Source organism: Gnatocerus cornutus, chromosome 2 (assembly GCF_029298725.1).
Source record: "Gnatocerus cornutus isolate USDA-ARS CGAHR chromosome 2, icGnaCorn1.1, whole genome shotgun sequence".
Lineage (NCBI taxonomy): Eukaryota > Metazoa > Arthropoda > Insecta > Coleoptera > Tenebrionidae > Gnatocerus > Gnatocerus cornutus.
The window spans coordinates 12,890,117-12,913,166 of record NC_142234.1 but is presented as its reverse complement, the minus strand read 5'-3'; the positions used below and the strand labels follow the sequence as shown (position 1 = coordinate 12,913,166).

The window sequence follows — 23,050 nt, the reverse complement described above, 5'->3', positions numbered from 1 at the left end:
GGCTTGGGGCTAATTACCTTATCGACCCTCGCTGTAATCTGATCTAGAATTATATGTTGGATGTAATGTAATGTTGTAATCTACTTCATAGTAGTGTGAAGTTGCAAATCACATTTTTAATAAATTTATAAAAAATTGAGTTGGCAGTCCAGTGGATATCAATGCTGATATTTTGAGGTAGCCATATTTTCATGATCTAATGCTCTAGTCGTGTTTCAATAAATTATTCAGTTAATGACTCCCCAATTCACTGAAAAATAAAATTAATTGTTCGCCAAACAATATTGAAACTTTTATGTTATTCAGCTAATCACTCGGACAGATTTTTGTTAAACTTGTCATCAACTCCATTAAATATTTCTACTGGAGTGAAGAATTTGAAATGCGATAAAAACGGTTGTTGTTGTCTAATGGGCGACTGCATTGCACCATCTGCCAAGCAGGTGAAAAGTGGATCTCAATATCGAGCTCCTTGCGGCCACCCTCCGTACTCCACAGGTAGGTAACTAAAATAAAAAAAAAAGCTCCATGTATCAAAAGCATACTTCTACTGAAAACGAGCAACAATCGAGTAACACCTGGCGGTCTGAGCGCTTGCGCCCTTGTTCGGAGACTCCTATAAAACCGTTTTCGTATCTTTTTGAGCTTCAGTTCGTATTCTGCCCAAACGACATCAAGATGCGGTTGTGGGTGACGGTAGCGTTGGTGGTACTCGGCGTGTGCTCGGCATGTGGTGAACCTAGTGCCCTGGAAGAACAGTTGCGCGTGCTCAGCAAACAAGTGACTACTCTTCTTGATAGACGAAGAGAGGATCTGGCGAGCATCGAAGATGACATGCGGAGGAAGGTCCTCTCAAGTCCGGAACTCGCTGACGTCCGCGACGAGATCCAAAAGCTCAGGTAAAATCTGGACACGATTTCGGAGCTCACCAGTTGACGAAAAATTGTCAGATGTTCGGGCGCCTCCACCAATTTACTTGGGGAGGACTTGGCAAATTGAATTTGGGAAAGTTTCGCAATGTTTTACGGTGCGGCCAAGTTTTGGGTTCTAAACACCGACTCTGCAAAATTCCTTGAACGTGACAGTAATTTCTAGTTTTTATTATGCAACTTGCGTGTTTACTGCCTATTACGTGCTTTTAATAAAATAAAATTAATCTCATAATTTAAATCTAAATGAGGGCGTTTGGCGGTATGCGTGTAAAGAATGTTATTTTGGTAAACACAAATAGTTTCCATTATCGAATATCAACGGGGTGCAGATTTTCTCCGGCAATTTGCAGCCAGGGTCATAAGTCATATCTCGCGAAAGGTGAGGCTGAATAAACTTGACGGAGTTTTTGCTAAAATTACAATTTTTCTTCCAAATAAAACATCCAACTGATTGATGTTGCCATTCTCCTTTTACATCTTTTTTCTTATTCAGATACTTTTAACCATATCTGAACGTTTTATTTCGACCCTGTTTCAAACAATACTTTGGAATTGTCCTTTTTCCGCCTCGCAGATATAATATTTCATCAGCGCGGTGTAGCACAGCATTATAATGGCATACCATTTGTTCTGTTTTATACCAATATATTTCCTTTTAAAATAGGTATACTAATAAATGCCAATATTACATATATGACTTTCAGAAACGTAACCACATCAATTCAAAATGATGATGAAAATTTGAAGTAAATTTCTTTAAAATTGTAAAATGTTAGCTGCTACAAAATCTCAATGCGAAACTGAAAATTTTTTGCTTTCTCCATTAAGGAAATGGAAGTTTCCGGATTTCGCATCACTGCCATTGATGTGGTTGCACTTTAATTTTCATTAAAAATTTCGTGGCAAAATCAATTTGTTCCTTTCATTTTCCAATCTCATGGCCGGTTAATAATTCGGCAGACAATCAGGTCATTGTTTCTCTTTTGGGCGGATCCGATGATAATACATTTTGCAAACTGTAATAATCAATATTTTCAACTCAAATAAAAAATGCGAAAATAAATTTTAAAATTCAGAATAAAATGTTTAGTTATTATTACACCTGGATTATCAAGGCATATTTATTTAGAGTTTTTATTTTTCAATTTGTGTAAATGCACAATTCATTTATACTTTATTTTATTGTTTTTTTGTTCTCTCCTGTGTCCGAGATTAAAAAAAGTGGAATTAACATTAGGCTGAAATCTGTTAGAACCTTTGCCTCTTATGTCGAAGTGACGATTCTTATGTCAAACTGAATAGAAAACACGACTGCCAACCCCCGTAAAATCCCAAAGGCCGCCTCGACACCGTTTTTATTCGATCGTGTGATACCTATCAGAAAAATAGATTTTATTCTAAAAAGTTTGGAAGCCTTTTTGTTTGTCGGTACACTAAATGTTGAAAGATTTATCGCAAGCCAGTTTTTCACGGTTCTGGGGAATTTCAGTCAAGCATTTTTTGCGCTTTATTAATGCTACCAACCAATCACATTAAATTTTGACCAACAACAATGGTTGACACTGGATAAATAGGTAGAACCCGCGTTTACTCATTGTCAGATTGAAATGCTTGAAATTAATAAATTACTTTGTGATGAACGAATATAATTTTGCAAATTTTAAGTATGGTCTGATTGGAAACTGGGTACGCGTAACAAATCTTCCTCTTTTATTAAACGTATGTACAGCTCATTAAACCCGTTTCAATTCAATTTAGAGAAGTGATTAATGTTTTTGCATGTTGTTTGTTTACAAGCGATTTAAAGTTCTATCAACAAATTTGAAAGCCTGATTTTTTTGTTTATTTGAAATATTAATGAATGTGCAATGATACAGTTTGTATCTGCAAACATTTATTCTATTAGAAACAAAAATTGTGTTTTATCGGCGTGTTGTAGAAGTGTTACCAGTCGCCCCTTGATTCTGTGTTTTCTCAGAGAGTAATAAAAATTGTGTTTATTTTCCATTACATCTTTTCGGTAGGTAATAAATAAGTGTTTATCCAGGAAAAACACGAATACCTTTGAGAGCAGACATCGCACAGATTAAATTGTTGTAGCCTTAAGTTCAAAGACAATAAATTCACGATTTATCTTAAATTCAATTGAAACAGAAAACCCCGAAACGTCTGCTCATGACGATTTAGTTATTTACTACGTTTTAAGAGTACGGTGGAATGCTTTATTACAGTGTAGATACAATTTTCGTTATGAACTAGAAAGATCAATAAGAAGCTCTAAGCTTTACATTTAGTTTATGAAACTGCTGAAAACGACCCCAAAAAAGCACAACACTAGACGGAGTTTTTCACCCGGAAAATGCTTTTATAATAACATCTTCTTCATACCAAAGCGGAACAAGCTAAGTGTCTAAGAAGACAATAATAGACATCGACATTTTGCGTCAGATGCAGTGGTTTTATAAACTGTTCCACTTCAGATTTGTATTACATTTCATCTTTACTGAACAGATTTCATTGGATTTGTTTGAGCATGAAATTATTTCCCATCTTGAAGATTAAGTATCAATTATCGTAAGATTAACTGAATTAAGCAGCAGATTTTAAAACGGATCAGGAACACCCCCGAAACTTGGTCTATATTTACTCGTTATGTAGACGTAGTTTATTCAGCGTGTTTATGCTGGGAATAGTTAAATGGGGAAACGCACTCTGGCTGATTTAACGTTAATTTGATTTTACTTCGGCGTAGGTATTTATTATTACGGCTCTTGGAATTATTCTCAGTCAACTTGGTACCAAATTCATTGTTTCATTTTGAGTTTGTTTTAAGTGAAATATGGATACTGTGCACACGTTCATTTATTTTGCCAAAATTTTGATAATAGCTTTGTCCCAACTTCCTTTCATGCCGCCAAGACTTCATACGTAAAGATGAGTTTAGTATAAAACTTTACACAATCCAGGAACTTTCGTAGAATATTAATTTTATTACAAAACTGTTTAAAAGAACATTACAGTTTTGGTGTTGTCTCACTTGTTGTGGAGTTTTCTGGTTGAATGACTGGTACAGATCTAATCTTGATGGACCATCTTCCTTTAATTAAGACCGGTGGATTTTCTGAGGTGAGCTCTTCTAAAGGTGGTTACGTACGGTTTCCAAACAAGATACATTCCATTAAAGACCCCCAACAGACTTATCAGTTTAACCTGTTTTCCTTGAAGGTTATTCATTTTCCAAAGAATCCACGCACAAAACTGACACAACACCAAAACCGCACTAATTGGAATTTTGGAACGTCGCTCGTGTAGAATTTCAAGTACTCAGAGCTTTGAAGCCGAAAGTAATTTATTTTGACATCGATTCAAAGCCTAATCCTGTCAATATCTGCACACTGGATAATATTCTTAATTACATTGAAAAATACCGACTTCTCTGGAGAATTTCCATCAAAATTCAAACGAGCCGATCGCTAGCGGCGCTTCGAATAAAAAAGCTCAAGTGTCATTTGTTTGAGCCGGCTCTATTTGTGCATGGTATTTGTATGTTGACCGCTTTCCTCTTTTTCAGGCTCGAAATGGAGCAAATTCGGTCTGGAAGTTTTCAGCATCAGGAGCCTCACACTAGGCAAGAAAAAAACGATCACTTGACTGTGAAATGGCTGTCCAATGCGGTAGCGGAATTAAAAACTGAGCTGTCTGAAGTTCAGAACACTGTAAATTCCACCGTGATCCTACAAAATCACGAACAAGTTGACACCGAGCTTAGTTTATTAAAAAGCGACGTCTCCAATCTTAACAAGGAGCTGGAGCTAGCTCGGAAGAAGAATGTCAAATACGAAGCGGATCTCCTGGCAATTCGTGAGGAATTAGGATCGCTGAAGGATCACTCCAGGGCCACTGCAGTCATGTGTGGAAAAACCAAAAATCAGGTGAGTTTTTACAATTTTACGCTTCGAAGGAGCAAACTAACAATGAGCTTGTTTGTGGTTAAATCCAAGTTTTGGCGCGTTGTTGTTTCAGCCTCTTGTAACTTGTTAGCTTGTAACATAAACTACACAACAAGGATTGTGTAAGTTTATTAGCGTTATTCAGTTCAGGCTAAAGATGTACAAAGACCCAAATAGCCTCCAGCCACAGCTCGTTACAACTTTAACAATCAATACCTTAGTAATACATTTACAGACGAAATTTCATTTATTATTCATTAGTTTAACTCCCTCCTTTGCATGGCAGCATTTTTGTTATTTGAAGTCCTTCTAGTGTTCATTAACGTAATGATTTGTTCAGTTTCATATTATTTGACAATTGATAACATATTACCAACATAAGCGAATTATGGTCTGTAATTTCGAAACAATTCTCTTTTTTAGTGTTGATCATTTTATCGATTTCGTTGCTTCAAAAGAAAGCAAAATATTGTTGCCCAAAATTAAAGTGTATTGTCGGGATTTTCGCCGGAAATGTACAAAAGTTCTAAATGTGATTTTCACTACTGCAACAATATTGATCAGAAATATTTATAAAATCACTGAAGTCAACTTTCGAAGAAGTCTAAACTTGACTGTAAAAATCTTTTGAAGTGAAAAATGCAACATTATAATAGATAATAAGAAAAGTTTTTAATACATGCAAATAACATCTTATGTTGCTCTATAGAATTTTATAGTATGTGGTGTTATTACCAAGATTACTTGGTATCAAAAGCCTAACTTTTAGAACATTCCACTCCCTTTGATCAAGCACCAATAAATTCGAGAAATCAAAGTTTATAAGCTCAAGAACAAACTTCTTAGAACAATCCAAAACTACCAGAAATAAATGTGTTCCTAACTGTATAATTAATTGCAAAATATCGCTTCGCAGATTAAATTGATCCGATTAATGTTCAAACAGAATTTTTAATCAGAGATTAAAGATAAAGAGAAATTAAAGTTTTTTGATAAGTAGATGAGCCTCTCAATGTCACTCTTGATAAACAGCAGTTCCACACGAACTGAACCTGACACATTAAAAACTAAAACATCTTGCAGAAACGTAATTTTGTTAAAAATCGAATATATAAATCTTAAATTAACCAAAACCATGAATGGTTGAATTGTTTGCTTCTTGATACTTTAAATAACCACCTTCTTTTAACTACACTTTCGTTCATCTATTTTAATTAAACTTTTCGCTTAACTTCACTTATTTTTTTTCACTCAAAATATAAATTCCAAGAATTTAAAATTAGTGGACAAATCAGTTTGAACTATTTACTTAACACATCAGATACTGAATACATAAAAAAGTAATTTCATAATTTGTTTTTGAATTAAAACTTTGTTAAGAAAATTTGTCACACCCGTGACAATATTTTAACAAAAGTTGGCAAAACTGGTTGAAATCTGTGGAGTTAAAAATTGATAATTTGTATACAAAGTAACAAATTGATAATGCAGTTTTTGCACTAATTAAAGTTAAAAGATATATTAGAGAAATACTGAAAATAAATGTCACGGGTGTGATCGGACTTTCCAAATTTGATGATTTAAGGCTTAAACATGTACGCACAGTTGGTTTTAACAACTCCTATTAAAATGCTCACATGTTAAAGAAACTAGATGGTATGGGAGGCACAAATAAACGTATCGTTCACAGAAAGGCAATCAACAATTCTGCAAAGGATTTCTTCTTGAAAGCAAAAAATCAATTAATAATATCAATATTTTGTATACTGGTGAATTTAAAGTCAAAATATTTTTATTTATTTATTTTATTATCAACTAAGTAAAAATATTCAAGCAATCAATACCAAATATCCAACAATATCTCATATTTTGTCCAAATAAAGAAGTTAGTTTAGGGTGGATGTAGGTATGTCTAGCGGATATAAGTAGACTCGACCGATTTGTGAAACCGAAACTGGTGGCTGTGGGCGCCTTCGTCTGTGTAAAATATGACTTACTTTGTTCAAAATGTTACAAGCATTAATAAAATTAGTCTTTCTGCTACATTATTTTCGTTTTTTTGCAACGCTTATTTAACAAGTTTTGCTTTGTCACGCCCGTTACAAATGTATGTCACACCCGTGACAGTTTTGTAAAATATACAGTGCACAATTGAATTGATTATTCTAATTGCAAAGAGGCTTAAAATGTCCCCCTATAATTCACATATTTGTGTACTAAAGGAGAAGGAATCAGAGTTTTGTGATTCGCAGAAATATAGAAAAATGTTATTAAAAACAACAAGTTTAATTTGTACGGGTCACACCCGTGACGCTACAAATTAATTTATTTCTCTATGATCTACAGTCATAACTTAACAAATTTTATTTAGATAATTTGGAGCACTGTAACCTATCTGATGACAGTATACTTTTGCTTGAAAATGCTCTTGGTCAAAAATAAATTAATAAAATGTTGTCATTTTGTCACACCCGTGACGTATGGAATTGCTGTAAACCGAAATTCTAATTTAATCATATTTTTTAGGTTTATTTCGGCGAACTTTTCTCATCCCAATAAATTGGGAGATTTAATGAAAGCATATTTCAATACAAAAAATGAAAAATCCTTTAGTTTTTTTTAATCCGAGCTGAAAAGTTTGCGGATTAAAAGTTGAAGGTAACGTCTTGCAGCGAGCGTCCGCTTTAATAAATTTAAAATCGGAAATTTCGTGATAGATGGCAAACTCTTATTAGGTCAGTTCGGATTCCGAAGCGTAATCCACCTCGTTAAATTTCACTAACTTACAATAAGGCCAAAAAGAAGAAAGTTTAATGAAGAATTTTATTGCGCCAGATGTTATGTAATCGGAGTAGTTGTTTGTGCAAAATAAAAATTGCGTGCCGAGGAGGCGTTTGTTCAAACTGAACACTGCAAATTATAGGGCCGGAAGGAAAAAATTTGTTCCGCAAATTGAATTGGAAAATAATAATAAAACGGATACTTGTTGGAATGTGCATCGGGCGAAAAAGCCAAAAAGAAAAAATGCCAAATTTATGCGCTCCAAACATGTAATTGTCGGATGTTTGAGATGTTACTCCAATTAACTAGTGAATAAAAAATTCCAATTAATTTTTTAATGAAATCTGATATGGACAAAGGAATGGGGTGGGTTACTTCCGAGGCCTATAATAACGGACCGAATTAATAAGCAGAGCTTCCATTGTTGACTTAAAATTATGTTGAACAATTTCGGAATTGAAGCAATTAAGTGGACGGTGGAGGATCAGGCGACAAGAAAACCGATCCACGGGTCGCTCCAATGTCAATTTTTCTTGACTTCCATCCCAGTTAATGGAATTCTTATGTTCCAGATATTAATGTCGGTATAATTCAGAACTGACGACATAATATATAAACTTTACCCTCACCCTCATCTTAATTTGTAGCAATCAGATTTGAACCGTGCAATTTTCTGCCTTCAAATCTTACATTTTACAGGAATGCAGATTTTACAGCGATTAAAAAATAATTACGGAAGTTCCTGCCTGATACCATAATTATTAACATGATATTACACAATTGTAACGTGCATTTTTTGCGGGCAATAATTATGCAATCCGAAACTTTCATTAACGTCGAGGTAAAATTGCAGGGAAAGTTTACAAGGGCTACAGAGCGTGCCTTAAGGGGTTTGTGAATCCGCCGTTTAATCCAACATCAGTTTTTCTATACACACTCAAATTTTAACATAGTAGAGACAGATTTCTAAAACTTGTATTCTTTGTCCCTGTTTCCTGCATGCGAAAAATGAAGTTGGCTGCAGTGTCAAAATAAAAATTTTTCAAACCCGTCATCATGCTCTATAAAACTGAAATTCAAAATGGCGCTAAACCCTTCGTTAAGGTTTGGTGTGACGGCTGCTACGATCTCGTTCACTTCGGTCACGCAAACTCTTTGCGCCAAGCGAAAGCTCTGGGCGACTACCTCATTGTCGGAGTCCACAGCGACGAAGAAATCTCAAAACATAAAGGAACTCCAGTCTTCACTTTCGAGGAACGTTGTAAGTTAATTTCGGCAATTCGTTGGGTGGACGAAGTGGTCGCAGGATCTCCCTACATCACAGAACTGTCTACTCTTGATGACTACGGCTGTGATTTTTGCTGCCACGGGGATGATATTACCGTAACAGACGATGGCGTAGACACTTACCACCACATCAAAGTTGCAGAGAGATATCGAGAAGTGCAAAGGACCCCTGGAATATCGACCACCGGTTTGGTTGACAGAATCCTGGCAATGGCGGAAAAAAGGAATCGGAAGGACTTGGTAAAGTCCCCCTGGACCGGCTCCAACAAGTTCCTCCTTACTACTGGAAAAATCATTGAATTCTCCGAGGGAAAGCCGCCAAAGGCGGGAGATGTGGTGGTGTATGCGGTTGGAGCTTTCGATTTGTTCCACGTAGGGCATCTACAGTTTTTGGAAAGGGCGAGGAAGAAAGGGGATTATCTCATCGTGGGGCTTTATTCGGACCAAGTGATCAGTCAATATAAAGGGAATAATTATCCGATTATGACGCTACAGGAGCGCTTATTGAGTTTATTGGCGTGTAAATATGTCTCAGAGGTGGTGATCGATGCGCCGTTTGATGTAACTGAAGACTTAATGAACTGTTTTAAAATAGACGTTGTGGCAGGTGGATGTTCTCATCCGAAAGACAACACACTTTTACCAGATCCTTATAAATACCCTAAAGAAGTGAATAAATTTGTGGAGATTAATTCAGGCAGTGATGTCACGACCGAAAAAATTATCGAGCGAATCGTTAAAAAGAAATTAGAATACATGAAAAGAAACGAAAAGAAGGAGAAAAAGGAGCTTGACTTGATTAACGAGATGGAGAAGAAACAAGAATGGAAACAGACGAGCTGAACAATTCTATTATACAAATTATACCTAAATTTACATTTTTTAGCGGTACCTTATACTCATAAGGGCGCAGAATTGCATTTTATATTCTGCTTAGTTTTATTTTTTCTTAGACTTTACTTATTTTCAAATACAGATTTTTTATACAACCACTTTCGTTATTCGAGTTTAGAAATTTAAGAAATTAAAGTAAAATTCGCGATAGCTGTCAATCGAAAATTTAAAATTTATACTATCCGGGCACCCGCAAAATGTTCCCATTACATCCAACCTTGCATCGATCTATTTAATACTTGTGTCTTCTTTTGCTGCACATAATCTAGCTTCACCGACATTCTAGTAAAACTCGCAGTTTTATCTTTTGAACGAGCTTGGCTGAAATGATGAAAGACTGAAGTTTCCATCTATGTTAGGCCCATGTCTACTAGTTCGTGAACTGTTACGACGGGTTAAGATCAAAGAAATGGCTCGGAAGCTTTGATAAATCCTGTCCACACTAGGTTCACAAACAGCCCGCAAAATAGCAAAAGGATCTACAAAAAGGCAAAGAACGATTTTTCATAAGATATTCCATCACATTTCAAGGAGAGTAATATTTCATTCAACAGGTAAAACAGTTCTAACGCTTCGTTAATCTGATGTGCTGATATCTATATCAATAACGATACACCTAATTCCCTAACGGTTATTTGATGCGGAAATGTTAATAGAATAAGCAGTTTCAGAAGAAAGATCGGCCGAAGTACCAATTGATCTCAATTCAATTCTTGATGTTGCAAGCTGAGTGGTGCAGTAATAAACTCAACATATCGTGAATCAGAATTGAATATTATAATCAAATTGATTCAGCTGTGGCTATAAAACAGAAAATATAATTAGGTGCAAGAAACGGCAGCTGCAGCTGAAGGTGAACTTTTTTCGAAACCTCGACCGGTGTAATCAAGTGTGAATTTTCGTTATTTATAATTAATAATTGTAAAACCACTCAAATATTCATAAGAGTTTTACAAGTTAATGTCGTAACACCACCGTAAATAATTTATGGCTTTTAAAACAGACTCGAGACGCTGTAGAATTTTCGGCATGAAACTGAAATAAAGGCAGCTGAAGCGCCCCATATTTGTACATATGTTACACCATGTTCCGAATAAATTTTAACGTTTTCGTGTTTGCTGAAAAGAAGCGATAAATGATCCTTACTTACAAAGAAGTCCACGCGTTTCAATTGTACGAAGATATTCGCATGAAGAGTTCACTTCAAGATACACAGCGGCTATTAGGTCGTGCATAAACACATCCGCTTGATTTTGAAGAGAGATTTCCGTACGTGAGATCCGTCAAGCTACGCGACGTTTTTTGGAGGAAAACTCAATTATAATCTGGTATTTGCATGGAATTTTTATGTTAATGCGCCCGTGACGAATTCACTTCGATAACATCTTTAATGCCTACACACGGGAAACTATAAATTGCCGTGTATGCGGTTTACGAATTAAAACGTTTTTGATACAAGCTGTTTCACAGGTGCAAGGAGCAGGCAACTACCCGCACCAGCTAATTAAACTCGGGAAAAATACCCTTGAAATATTACCCGCATCGGATGACGATTTTTCAGAAAAAACTAGTCGTGCATCTGCCGTTACTTAAATAAGAAATTATTTATTTATAGTTCAGTAGTGCTGTAAGCTTAAGCAATTAGTTATCTTAATGTAATCTTGTTTTTCAGGCTGGACACGAGTCCAGTGCGAAAACTTTTTACGTTCGTGGAGTTTTATTGGAATCTTCAAACTATTGGCAATAAAATAAAACCTCGTTTAATTAAAAAATCCATTGACTTCGTGCCACAAAAGTTCACGATCAACAATGGGAATATTACCTTGTTTTTTAGAGTCCACGCTGTATACTTCATTCATCATATTCTCGTGGTTATCGTCCCTTAGAAAATAATATAAAAGAAAATCACTTAAAAACACATTAAAACTCTTATGAGGCAATTTATTACTTATAAAAATGTGACATTAATTTCGAAAAACTTTGTGAAGGCCTTAATATAATTAAACTTGGGGAGTGTAATATTTTTAATGAAGTTTTTCGCCGAAAAAACGATTCCAAGCCATTACCAACAAAACCCTTGCATGTTAAGCGTACGTGCAACACCTTGCTTTATTAGAACTACGCCGACTGAAACGACAACCCATTGAACCTAATGAAAATGAGACCTGCAGGGTGGGATTTAGCCAGCTTATTGTTCAATTTTATGCAGAGTGACTGCTTGTAATATTCACCTCATCACTGTGGGTGTGGAATTTATACAGCCACAAAGGGGGAACAAGACAATTATTCATGTTATGATATTAAAATTTATTTAGGATGAAAAATAAATATTTATCCGTTTTAATATACAAATCGAGTTTAAATTAAACGCTTTAAAGCTAATCACTTATTATCTCTAAAATGAAGTAGAATTGGTGCGAATGATTTCTCATGGCAGTGCCTTTGTAGACCATGGAAAATGTACCGCACTGATCAATACGATCCGTTCGTAATTTGTGTTAATAGTGCTGGATGTTTCGACACTCAATTGTGGTAAAACCGTAAATGGTGGAGAAATTCCGAAAGTCTTCAAGCAGATGTATTGGATAACCTGTTTAGTGATTTGGTTAAAGTCACGCAAAACAGGTGGGCTCAACACTTTACGCACGTTATTGATTTCTTAGCATAATAACGCCTAATGAAAAACTCGATAACCCATCGCAAAATGAAAATCAATTCATTTTCTAAGAGCATATAATTCTATTACCTATAAAAGCACCTCATAAACTTTCAACGTCTACTACAAATGCGGATGGCGCTTGAAATACGTGAAGTTTTAACTTGCAACATTCGCGAAAAGTGCGAAGAACCATGTGATTGAAATTCAAATAGCTACAAATACATTTGCTGTCTCTGGAGTTTTAAAATAAGACCCTTTCGGCGAAGTGATTTTCAAACGGTGAAAAACAATTAAAAACTAACAGCCTTTGAATCTCATTTAGACAACTGCAGCAAGATTGCTACGTTCTTTCTCATTAAGCAATTACTTTTTTTAGTTCTTTGTTCAATTAGTGCAATCGAATTTAATACGAAAAATTTACAACTCTAAAACAAATTGAATAAAACTTCCTGGACATGTTTTCCACCGCATATAATTAGCAGCAAAACATGTAATTCTGTTGTGTTATTTGTAGCTTCGTTATGTTAAATAAGCGCCAATTTCACGTTCTCTTCCAATTTTTGTTGACAAAACAAGAGAAATATTTGTTTAAATATTAATTAATTGATTGTGTCGTTAATTTGAGTTCGCGTTGATCGTGCGTGTGTCATTTTTCATGACAACGCAACGATAGCATTTCTTTTTTGAAAAGTTGAATACAATCGATATCTTGTGTAAAGCACGACAATCACAACAGAGTTTTATTTTCGCCTCGAAAAACCTCTCGCTAGAGTCAACATTATTGCGTTATTTCGACTGCCGACCTGCCATAAAAATCTGATAAAACCCTTTTACTGACAACACGTTTATTGAATTCCCGTTTCATTCAAAACCGACTGCATAATTGCATGACATTGTAAAAGTTGAATTCGAACAAGTCAAAGATCGTATCGGCAGCCATGACCTCTTTCCACTTTAAATACAACTCGTGAGGGATTTATTAAAAAAGAGAGGGGCTGTACTTCTCTTATACGTACCCAAATGTTGTCCGAGAGAGTTCTTTTACAGACTTTCCTGGCAGCGAGCGATGAATGCGATACCATTTTGAATTAATTTGGCAGGTCTAAAGAGACCGCATTCCTGTTTACAATTTTGAATAGACGTTCATGAAAGTTGCAGCCAGTGATAAAATACTCCCATTCATCAGTGCAACGGTGGATAAAACTGTAAAACTCAATGCATCCTTCTGAAGAGTTGTATTCTTGAACAAGCGCGCTTAATCGTAATCACCAGTTTGGGGAAATAGGGGCAGGTGCGGACAACTTGTTTAATTGAAGGTGGAATCAACTAAAACATGAGAACAACATTAAAATTGCGATGAAAAGGTCACGGTTTAATATAACTTTCTAGATTATTTATACGCGTAGTCTATTTGTTTTCTCTGCATCACGAGGAGTTAGAGATAAAAGGGTTGTAACGTGCGAACAGAATTTTCATTAATTATGACTATGTTCTGATACTTATCTTAAGTAAATACACTTTTTTGACTTAAATATGTGTTTCCGTGAACGCGTGTTTTTATAAGGTATTATTACTATACCGAACAACGAATTTATGCTAATCCCGAAATGAATTTCGTTGAAATAATACTTGGTTGAGTGCGTGGATCGAAAAGATGTAAAATTTGGTGTAACGAAGCATATCCTTCCTTTTTAAGTTACAACGAACAAAGCACATACCATGAGATTAAAGCGTTGAAAAGCAAGCACCCATATTTTTTCGCCTATCGAGCTGATTCGCCAGGCCATCCAGTGCTGGTTTTATATCACTGCAGTAATCCAACTGTCGTAGGAAATGAAACAAAGAATACAGAGGGGCGCAAATTAAAGCACATCCTTTTTGGCTAAGCCGAGGTAGCATCAAAGCCCTAATTTATCGAGTTATATATTTTTATCAGACTTTGTTGCAGTACGAAACGTGTGAAACATACTAGATCAGTGTCCTTGCGTACATTCCATACGATTTTCCCATGAGTTTGGGACCGGAGAATGGTTCCTGTGAGAAACGAAACAAATTACCCCCGGTTCGATTTAATTTGATCACTGCTTTGAATCGTGGATTCTTAGAATTGGGGGCTATTACCTCTGAATACAGGGGAAAAGAAGTGCCAAAGGTCATGCCTCAAATAACAGTCACAAGTATATTTATGTAGAGTTATTGAAAAAGCGCGGTTTCTCGTTCATAAATATTTTATGGTAATTGTAAGCGAAATGCAAAATACATAAAAAAGTTGTTAAATTTAAATTACGATATTCGGCTCTTTCTTTTATGCGCTATTTGATTACGCGAGCTTTATTTTGATTTAATTTTTAACCATAAAAGCCCGCTGAAGTGCTTCTAAAAATTTCCAGAAATTTTACCTGAGGTTTTTATACGAATCTCCGACATAAGTGCATGTTTTCAACCAGTGCCGAAGCGAAGAACAAGGATAATGCGTAACATAAAAGGCATCAAATATGTATGTTAGGACAAAAGCTTACTACGTGTTGTCTACCTTTTTCAATAGAGGGTGAAATTCTTGAAAGGTGAGATGTTTTCCGGATGCTATAATGACACGTCTCGGGCTTGAAGACTCGACGAAAATTTCCTCCGATTTCTCTTAAGCAACCTAAAATAGATTTGTCAACGGATGAAAAACTCACTATGTAAAAAAACCGTATTGTTTCACACTCCACAAATTATCCTCATAGGGGTGTCGCTGGATGGTATTAGGATTTATGGACTTTCATAAAAGTAATTTGTATCGTACATTTTAAAAATTTACGTTGTTCGTTTCTGACAGACGCTCTAACATTTTAACTTTGAATCAGACCAGTATTCTGCACTACAAAGCTTATGCTTTCTGTTTTAATTGGTGCTGTTTAAAAATTTATATTCGAAACCGCAGCCTGGATGGGAACTAATTTGTGTGATTTGGTTTAAGGTAAAATACGACAAAGAGCACATTAAATATTTATTGGCTTGTGCTGAATACACAAAAATAATGATCAAATTGTTATTCGACTTATGTTTTTTTAACCCGCTAATTTACACAGCACCAAATTCTGTTTCTATACACTGACAACCTACAAATCAAAGAGAGTAGTCCCATTGTACAGTGATTTTGATTAATATTCCTATTTTACTTAGTTCACAAACAGAAATCCAGTTGAATGCTAATTGCTATAATTGGTCTCTGGTTAGCTCTTGATCTATAAGTTCTCTTTCCTTGAACGTTTGGTTCTATTACAACCATAACTACCAAGCTAGATGATACAAATAACTTGGAGATCGATAAAGGGACTGGATAATTAATTTCACAGGTTTTTTGGCCAAGTTCGCTCTCCGGACTCTGACAAAATTAACTCAACAATCCGCATAACAGTCATTAACGCCCCAATTCTTTTTAACTCCAAATGAGTCCCAAAAGCCGACAATTAAGCCAGTTCACTAAATTCTCATCTTTGAGGCTGTGTGAGGTTTTCGTGCCGCAATTTTCAAATATAAATACCGTCCACAATTTTTTTTATTGTCCATGATGAGGGAACCTTGACTCCCTCTGCTTCTTTTCGGTAGCCTAACTTTCTTTCAAGCTTAATCTTATAATTAACTTTGTGTCCCTCCAGATCAGGCCCTGCGCTCCAGGGCAGTGTGATGTAATCAGAACAGATGCGTACTCGGTGAAAGTACACATAAACGTGGTGTGGAGAAATTATACTTTAAAATCCAACCGAAAACTTATTAAAATTTAGCAATTTAACCCTTGTTGAACACGTCTGCCCTCATGAAGGCCCATAATGACGCAACTAAATCGAGATTGCCACAAAAAATCGTTGCTAAAAAAAGAAGTAACGATCCTATAATAAAAGTGTCCTCTTACGCCTTGGAACGATTTGTTTTATTGGTCCATGCGGGTGGTTTTCGTCTCAAAAACTTGTTCGGAAAACTCGAAGCTGTTGAAGACACATGAAAATGATTAAATGCGCTCGTTTTAGTATGAAGTGCTGAGAATTCGGGATTATAGGGCGATTATGGGGTGTCATCGTAAAAATAAGATCGGGGAAGAACCATTTGGGCCGTTACTTCTACTTAACACTGTGCGATTCGAAATTCCAACAGGTGCCGTCAATACGGTGGTGGAGTTGTTGCCATCAGAAGAAACGATTATTGCCAGTGCTCGAATGCGTAATAAAATCGTGATTTTTGTTTGTCTTAAATTACGAGCGAGAAGACTTTTTTTGTTGAGGCTAATCTAGGTAACACGTACTGTCAACGTGTCAGTGAAGATGGTTGGTTTATCCTCGACTTACATTCAAATGAGTCTTGAGCCGTTTATTATTATTAATTAAACAGCTCTGTTTTGTCTACTTAATACACTCGATATAACTCATCTAAACACTTCTCACACAATGAAAATTACATAATTCACTTCATACACATCAACAATGTTATACAAAATGTAATAATTATTTCAAATATTAAAAGCCGCTGCGCCATAGAATAATGCGTACCAATTTAATTAAACCGATAATTTCATGTGGTTTCTGGCTACTATTGGCCCTAAAATTAACAATTAATGCAAAAGTTGAAATCTGAACACCCAGAATTGATTTTGTCATTAAAGTAATTGTGAAAGAAACGGATCCAAGAATAAATTCTACCCAGAAAGTTCGAGTTTTTATGCTGCAAACTTTAAACAATTACCTATAAAAATAATTTATAAGATATAATTACGTTTGAGGCAATTTCAGCATTCAACTCCAACAGCTCGTCACCCCTTCATTGTTTAAAAAAGAATATTAAAAATTCAAAAGTTATATTAATACTCAAAAGTTATTTCCTGGGGAATCGTGATCATTATTAATTTGTGAATTTGTTAATATTTGATGCTCGTCGATGGATATCCAATCAAATCACGAAGAAAAAACACAGTTGCAAACTTATAAAGAGAAATAACAAACACATTAATCGGTGAGCCTGCTTAAACAACTTATTTATGTCATCTTAATTTTGCTCGGAACGAAAATATTTGCAAATTAAACGAAAAGAAAAAACGTTGCTTCTTTTCAATGAGCCGCGATCGTCGTGAAAACATGTTAAACTGTCGATTAAAACGTCCACTTTTAAGCATTAAATTCAGGTCTTCTTATCTGCAGCGCGGGCATTTCGGAATGTGACAAAATCATACAGTTTATTAGCCAAAGTCCCGTACGTTTTGCGATTCGAATTATCTGAACAATTTTACTCGTCTGAAAAATTCTTAAATCATGCATAACTGTACGTCTCCTCCGGTTAATTTATAATTAAAAAAAACAATTTCGTGAGTTATGCAAAATGAAAAATATAGCGTCCCGTGGTAATACAACGTATTTGAATCCGAAACTCGTTTGCGTTATCGAGTAAGATAGGAAATCACCGCTTCCTTTGAGAGGAACCGTTTAGCTTACATAACACTTATGGTATTTGCATTTTCTTTGACCGCGCTTCGTATTTAGCGATGTTCGCAAAGCACGTAAATTTAAATTGGCAAAGCTCTCAAATACACTTTATTTACTTTGAAACAGAAGGCGACAGTCTCAGTCGCTTCGAGTTATAAATTGCGTCACCTCAGACTCGTTTCTTCAGAAAAAATCGAAGCAATTTCGGCGGCGGAATGTAAAGTTCATTTGATATAAGACATAATAACAATGAAGTGACCCGGTTGGTGGGTCGGTATTTTAGTCTGCTGGTCGTCATTGGCCAGAAATGGCAGGTGAAACATGTTGAATATCGGACACACGCTGGAGCGCGTCCAAAAAACACCTGCCACTAGCCACGGGATAATCCGCTGAAAACGACTACTGTCGCCTTTCTCCACCATGAAATATTCATACAGGCTATGCTGGAATTAACATAACCACCTCAAATGTCTACGTACACACAAATAAGATGTTTATTGATCTTTTCAGAGTTAACAAACCGAACGAAATTCCGGAGAAATGCTCTATTTTGTTCAGCGAAGGCTCTCTTGTAATTGTGTTGAATTAAAAATTCTTTAAAGTTTAAACAAAGAGGAGTTTTCGCGTGTTGCTGAACACTCTTTGTTTGCAGCTGTTTATATTTTTATTCCCTCAGTCTGTTTTGTTAGCGTGGATTTTAATTAGAAGAGAACAAGTTATTAAGCATACATAATCTTAGTATTTTGGTCCATTTTGTGGTTAGTTTTATAAATTTATGGAAAATTGACCTCAATATAATTAAATCCATCTGTTCCAAACAAAATTCCCTATACTAAACTCTACAACACTTATAGCTTTAATAACGAATTAAAACCAAACATGAATAAAACATAAAATAACAATACAAATACAAATGATCATGTTTTCGCGACGGTGCTTAGTTACCCACGAATAACATTTGACTATTGATTCTATTTTGCCAACGTTCCCTTGTGGTTTGTTTCGCTGCTTTAGTCCATTTGATCACCATTTCCTCTACCAGATTCACATGAGCCAATTAACGTTGCCACCAGTCCCCGGATTTATATTTAGGTCAAATTCAAAATTAAGATGGATTTTAATTAATTATCATTAAATTCATTAAGCGTGACTTAGTTGAGGCTGCTTTAACATGAACACTGTTTATCTTTTGGGATAATGCAGAACCCTATTATGAGTCCCATAAATTTTGAACCAAAAATGTGTTAATTCGGGTTTTTAACTTCATCAATTCAAGTGACATGATGGATTTTGTTATAAAACATTGTTTTTAATTGCGTGAGAAACAAAAACCGACTTGGATTTAAGTAGAATTAGATTAGATTAGCAGTAACTTATGTCACTACATTTTTGCACGTTACAGTTTGTTCGTTCCCAGGAAGGAAACTTAAAATTAACAATTGTTGAGTCAAAGCCATTAGTAGTAAAATTATCTAGATAATCTAATTATAATTCGCTGGTAGGAACTGCAAACTGCAATAAGTAAAACTTTTAATGTGCAGTAGGAGACCCTCTCGGAGGAATTTGAAATATCGAGCCCAACTATTTGTCAAGATTTAGCTTAAGATTTGAGTGTGGTCTGGAATGCGTCTTTATGATACATTTCTATTGTTGCAGTTGAAAGCCGCCCAACTAGAGTGGAATCACAACTGGCAAATTCTGAATGAAAAGAAATCGACAATGGACTTGTCCTCTGAGCAACCGCTCGCCCACCCTTCACGACATCAAAGAGTCCTGAAGAAACACATCGTCGATTTAGAGAAAACATCAAAAGTGCTCCATCGCGAGAACGAGCGAATCAAAACTCGATTCTTGAAAGTCGAAGAAGAATTGGAATTACTCCAGAAATATGTACAAAACAAAGAAGTCGGCACGTCCGATCAGATTTATGACAGAATCAACGGCAATGAGATTCAGGATTATATCAGAATGGAGAAAGTTAGAGAAATAGGAAGAGATGATTTCGCCCGTCAACAACAGTCCAACACTGAGTCCATCGCCAATTTGACCAAGCAAATGTCTAATTTTGATAAATTACACATGTCGATGTTAGAGCTCTTGGAGAACGTCGAAAGTATAGAGAATAAAGTGGATGTGAGTTTTCCGGAGTTCCGCAAGGAGATCTCCAAATTGGAAATTCAAATTGCTGATGCCGTGTCGCAAATATCTTTGTTAAGAGAAGATCAAACAAATACCAGAAAATCGGTGAAAGCCATTGGGGTTAGTGTCTCCAATTTGCAAGATAAAACTGACACGGATAGATCGCGCTTGAAAAAAGTTGAGGAACAAGTTGACACTTTAACCAAATCGGCTAGCATGCAAACATCGAAGTTACATGACCATATTCTTAAGGTGAGTGTTTAGTTTATCAAGTTTCAGGAAAGCAATGAAACTCGCATTTCCACAACTTTCAACCTCATAATTCATAGTGTTTCCTCTAAAATACTTATACACGTAAACTTCGGTTTTCCACTTCATATTAAATTTATATCAAACAAACAGTTACAGAGTCAGACATCAACCGATAAATAAATATCCTTCTCATGTATTTTTAATAAACACTTTCGTTTGTCATTGAGGAAAGTAAGACCAATAAAATTCAAACTGCAGATACGACAGTTCAGAACATAATGACGTGTTATTTACCCCGTTTTTTTAACGAGCCACGAATAATATTTTATGACAAAAAAACATCTGATTTACTTTAAAAGAGCGTTTATAAACTGAATATCTCAAATATTTAAATCCGACATTTTTAATTTCTACATTTCTATTTAGAAAAAGAAACCTTTGAAGGCTTTTTGCCAAAAGCGATTTCCATAATCATAAATTTATAAGTTGAAAACGTTATTATTATTAGCAAAACGTTTAAGCGAGAAAACCACTGCTGCAAGAGTTTTCCCAGTGAAAAAGTGGGTCACGTAAAAATTGTTTTTCTTTAATCTTAACGCAACTTTATTATCTTTTTGGACCTACCACTTTATAAATTTCCTGCAAATAGTTTTGCTCAGAACGCAAATCCCGAGTATTAAAGTTTCTAGTTTATTTTGCGAGTTAAAAATTATTTTTGCTAGGATTAGTTGGAAACTTCATGGCTCTCAAGTTAAGATCAACTTTTTTCAATTTTTTGTCTACAATTGACGTTTTTAGAAGTTTTGTTTTTCAAGAATTTATAGAAGCTCCACTAAATGAGTGGCTGCAAAAAATATGATAAAGAAGTGGGTACAAATAAATAACGACACTTTGTATATTCGAGAACAAAGCATGCCATTGGAAACTATTTATAGGAAATTTATAAAAGTCGAGAAATTTATAAAAGTTTCATTGAAATTGGGGACAAAAAAGTTGGTGCAATAAAATGCGGTACTCCAAGAAGGTAACTGTATAGTAATAATAAAAGTTGAATTAAAAATCGTAATTTTTCTTCTAAAATGCTGGCGGGGTATGATTCCAGCCAATATAAGCTTGTTTCAGGCAAAGGTTAGTGTCGGGAAGAGCCATTAAAGGTGGTTTAAAATGGTATTGCTTTTATTTTATCCAGCCTTTATTAACCGAAGATCTCACTTTGAATGTTTTATCATTCCATTTTAGTTGACATTTCATTAAAATTTCAATTAAACTCTATCCTTTGTGTATTGTTAAACATACGGCTCTTCTCCATATGTGCATGTGAGACACGAGAATTGTGAACTATCATTGAAGCGCTATCAGAGACAGCGCTTTTATTCAAAACATACATCTTTGGGAAATATTTAATTGCATATCGCACTTGTGCATTCTGTCAGCTTCTATTTATACATGTCTAGACGCGACTGTTTTCTACAATATGTGTAATTGTTCCAGACTGAGTCAGCCACACTCGATACGAATGCAACAAAATCCACAATTCATCTGGTGCAAGAACTGAAATCGTTTGAGAACGAGTACAAAAGCATCGTCAATAAGTTGCCCCATGACTGTGGTGCAGTCTCAGGTCCCAGCGGTATTTATTTAATCTCTCCAGGGGATGGTGAACCAATTCTCGCCTATTGCAAAGATGGGTGGACTACTATCCAGAAAAGATACGATGGTTCTGTCAACTTTAATCGTAATTGGAACGAGTATTCCAACGGCTTTGGGTCAGCGACTGGTGAACATTGGTTAGGAAATAGGAATTTGCATTACTTAACGAAGAAAAATTGCACCAAATTACAAATCAATATGAAGGACATTTATGGAAAATATTGGCAAGCGAATTACGACGAATTCAGCGTGGGAGATTACAGCATGGGTTTCAAACTTGTAGTAAATAATTACAGCGGGAATGCAAGTGATGCTTTGGATTACCAAAATCACATGGAATTCTCCACAGTCGACAACGATAGAGACATTTCCAACACGCACTGTGCGAGCAACTACGAGGGTGGTTGGTGGTTTTCTCACTGTCAACACGCTAATTTGAATGGAAGATATAATTTAGGCTTAACTTGGTTTGACAGTTCAAGAAATGAATGGATTGCAGTTTCACAAAGTGAGATGAAAGTGAAACCGAGAGAGACTTGTTAAATTATGGTGTTTTCATATTTAAATCCTTCTATCGTGAATTACAATGTTAACCACTATATATGCCATGTTAATCGAGTAATTGTATTTAGTTCACGTTGGGAGCTGTTTTTATTCAAAGACTGAAATTTTAGAATTTCAACAAGAGCGTAATTCTTTTTTAAATTTGCCAGTATGAACCAAAGAAAAGACTAGTTCATTTAAATTGTTAGATTTGTAGTGTTATGTAACTCAATTTGTAAATTTTTAAGCGCACACCTTTAATAATATGTACATATAATTTATTATCTCATGCTTTTTACTGCCATATTTTGTAAACTTTAAGTTCGTTTTTAAACTTGTATATAGTAGTTATATTTATTGTATTTATAATGTTTAACAGAGATAGTTAAATTTTCCACATGGATGTTTTATGTAAATAGATCATACCTTTGTACCAATGATTAGTTTTTTAATAAAAAATAATAATAAACGTTGATGGGATTTCAATGTCAAACCACCAAATAAAAA

At 35.3% G+C, this 23,050-nt stretch overlaps 1 protein-coding gene and 1 pseudogene across 1 annotated transcript; both read left to right on the top strand.

The window, feature by feature from the left end:
* Window positions 1–625: 625 nt before the first annotated feature.
* On the top strand, window positions 626–23,016 carry sca (scabrous). The gene is made up of 4 exons (XM_088050668.1): window positions 626–899; window positions 4,504–4,864; window positions 19,616–20,350; window positions 21,842–23,016. The coding sequence occupies exons 1-4, from the start codon at window positions 679–681 to the stop codon at window positions 22,541–22,543; spliced, it is 2,019 nt and encodes a 672-aa protein (XP_087906794.1). The 5' UTR covers window positions 626–678; the 3' UTR covers window positions 22,544–23,016.
* LOC148179156 (ethanolamine-phosphate cytidylyltransferase pseudogene) lies at window positions 8,129–9,793 on the top strand (annotated as a pseudogene).
* Window positions 23,017–23,050: the final 34 nt, after the last annotated feature.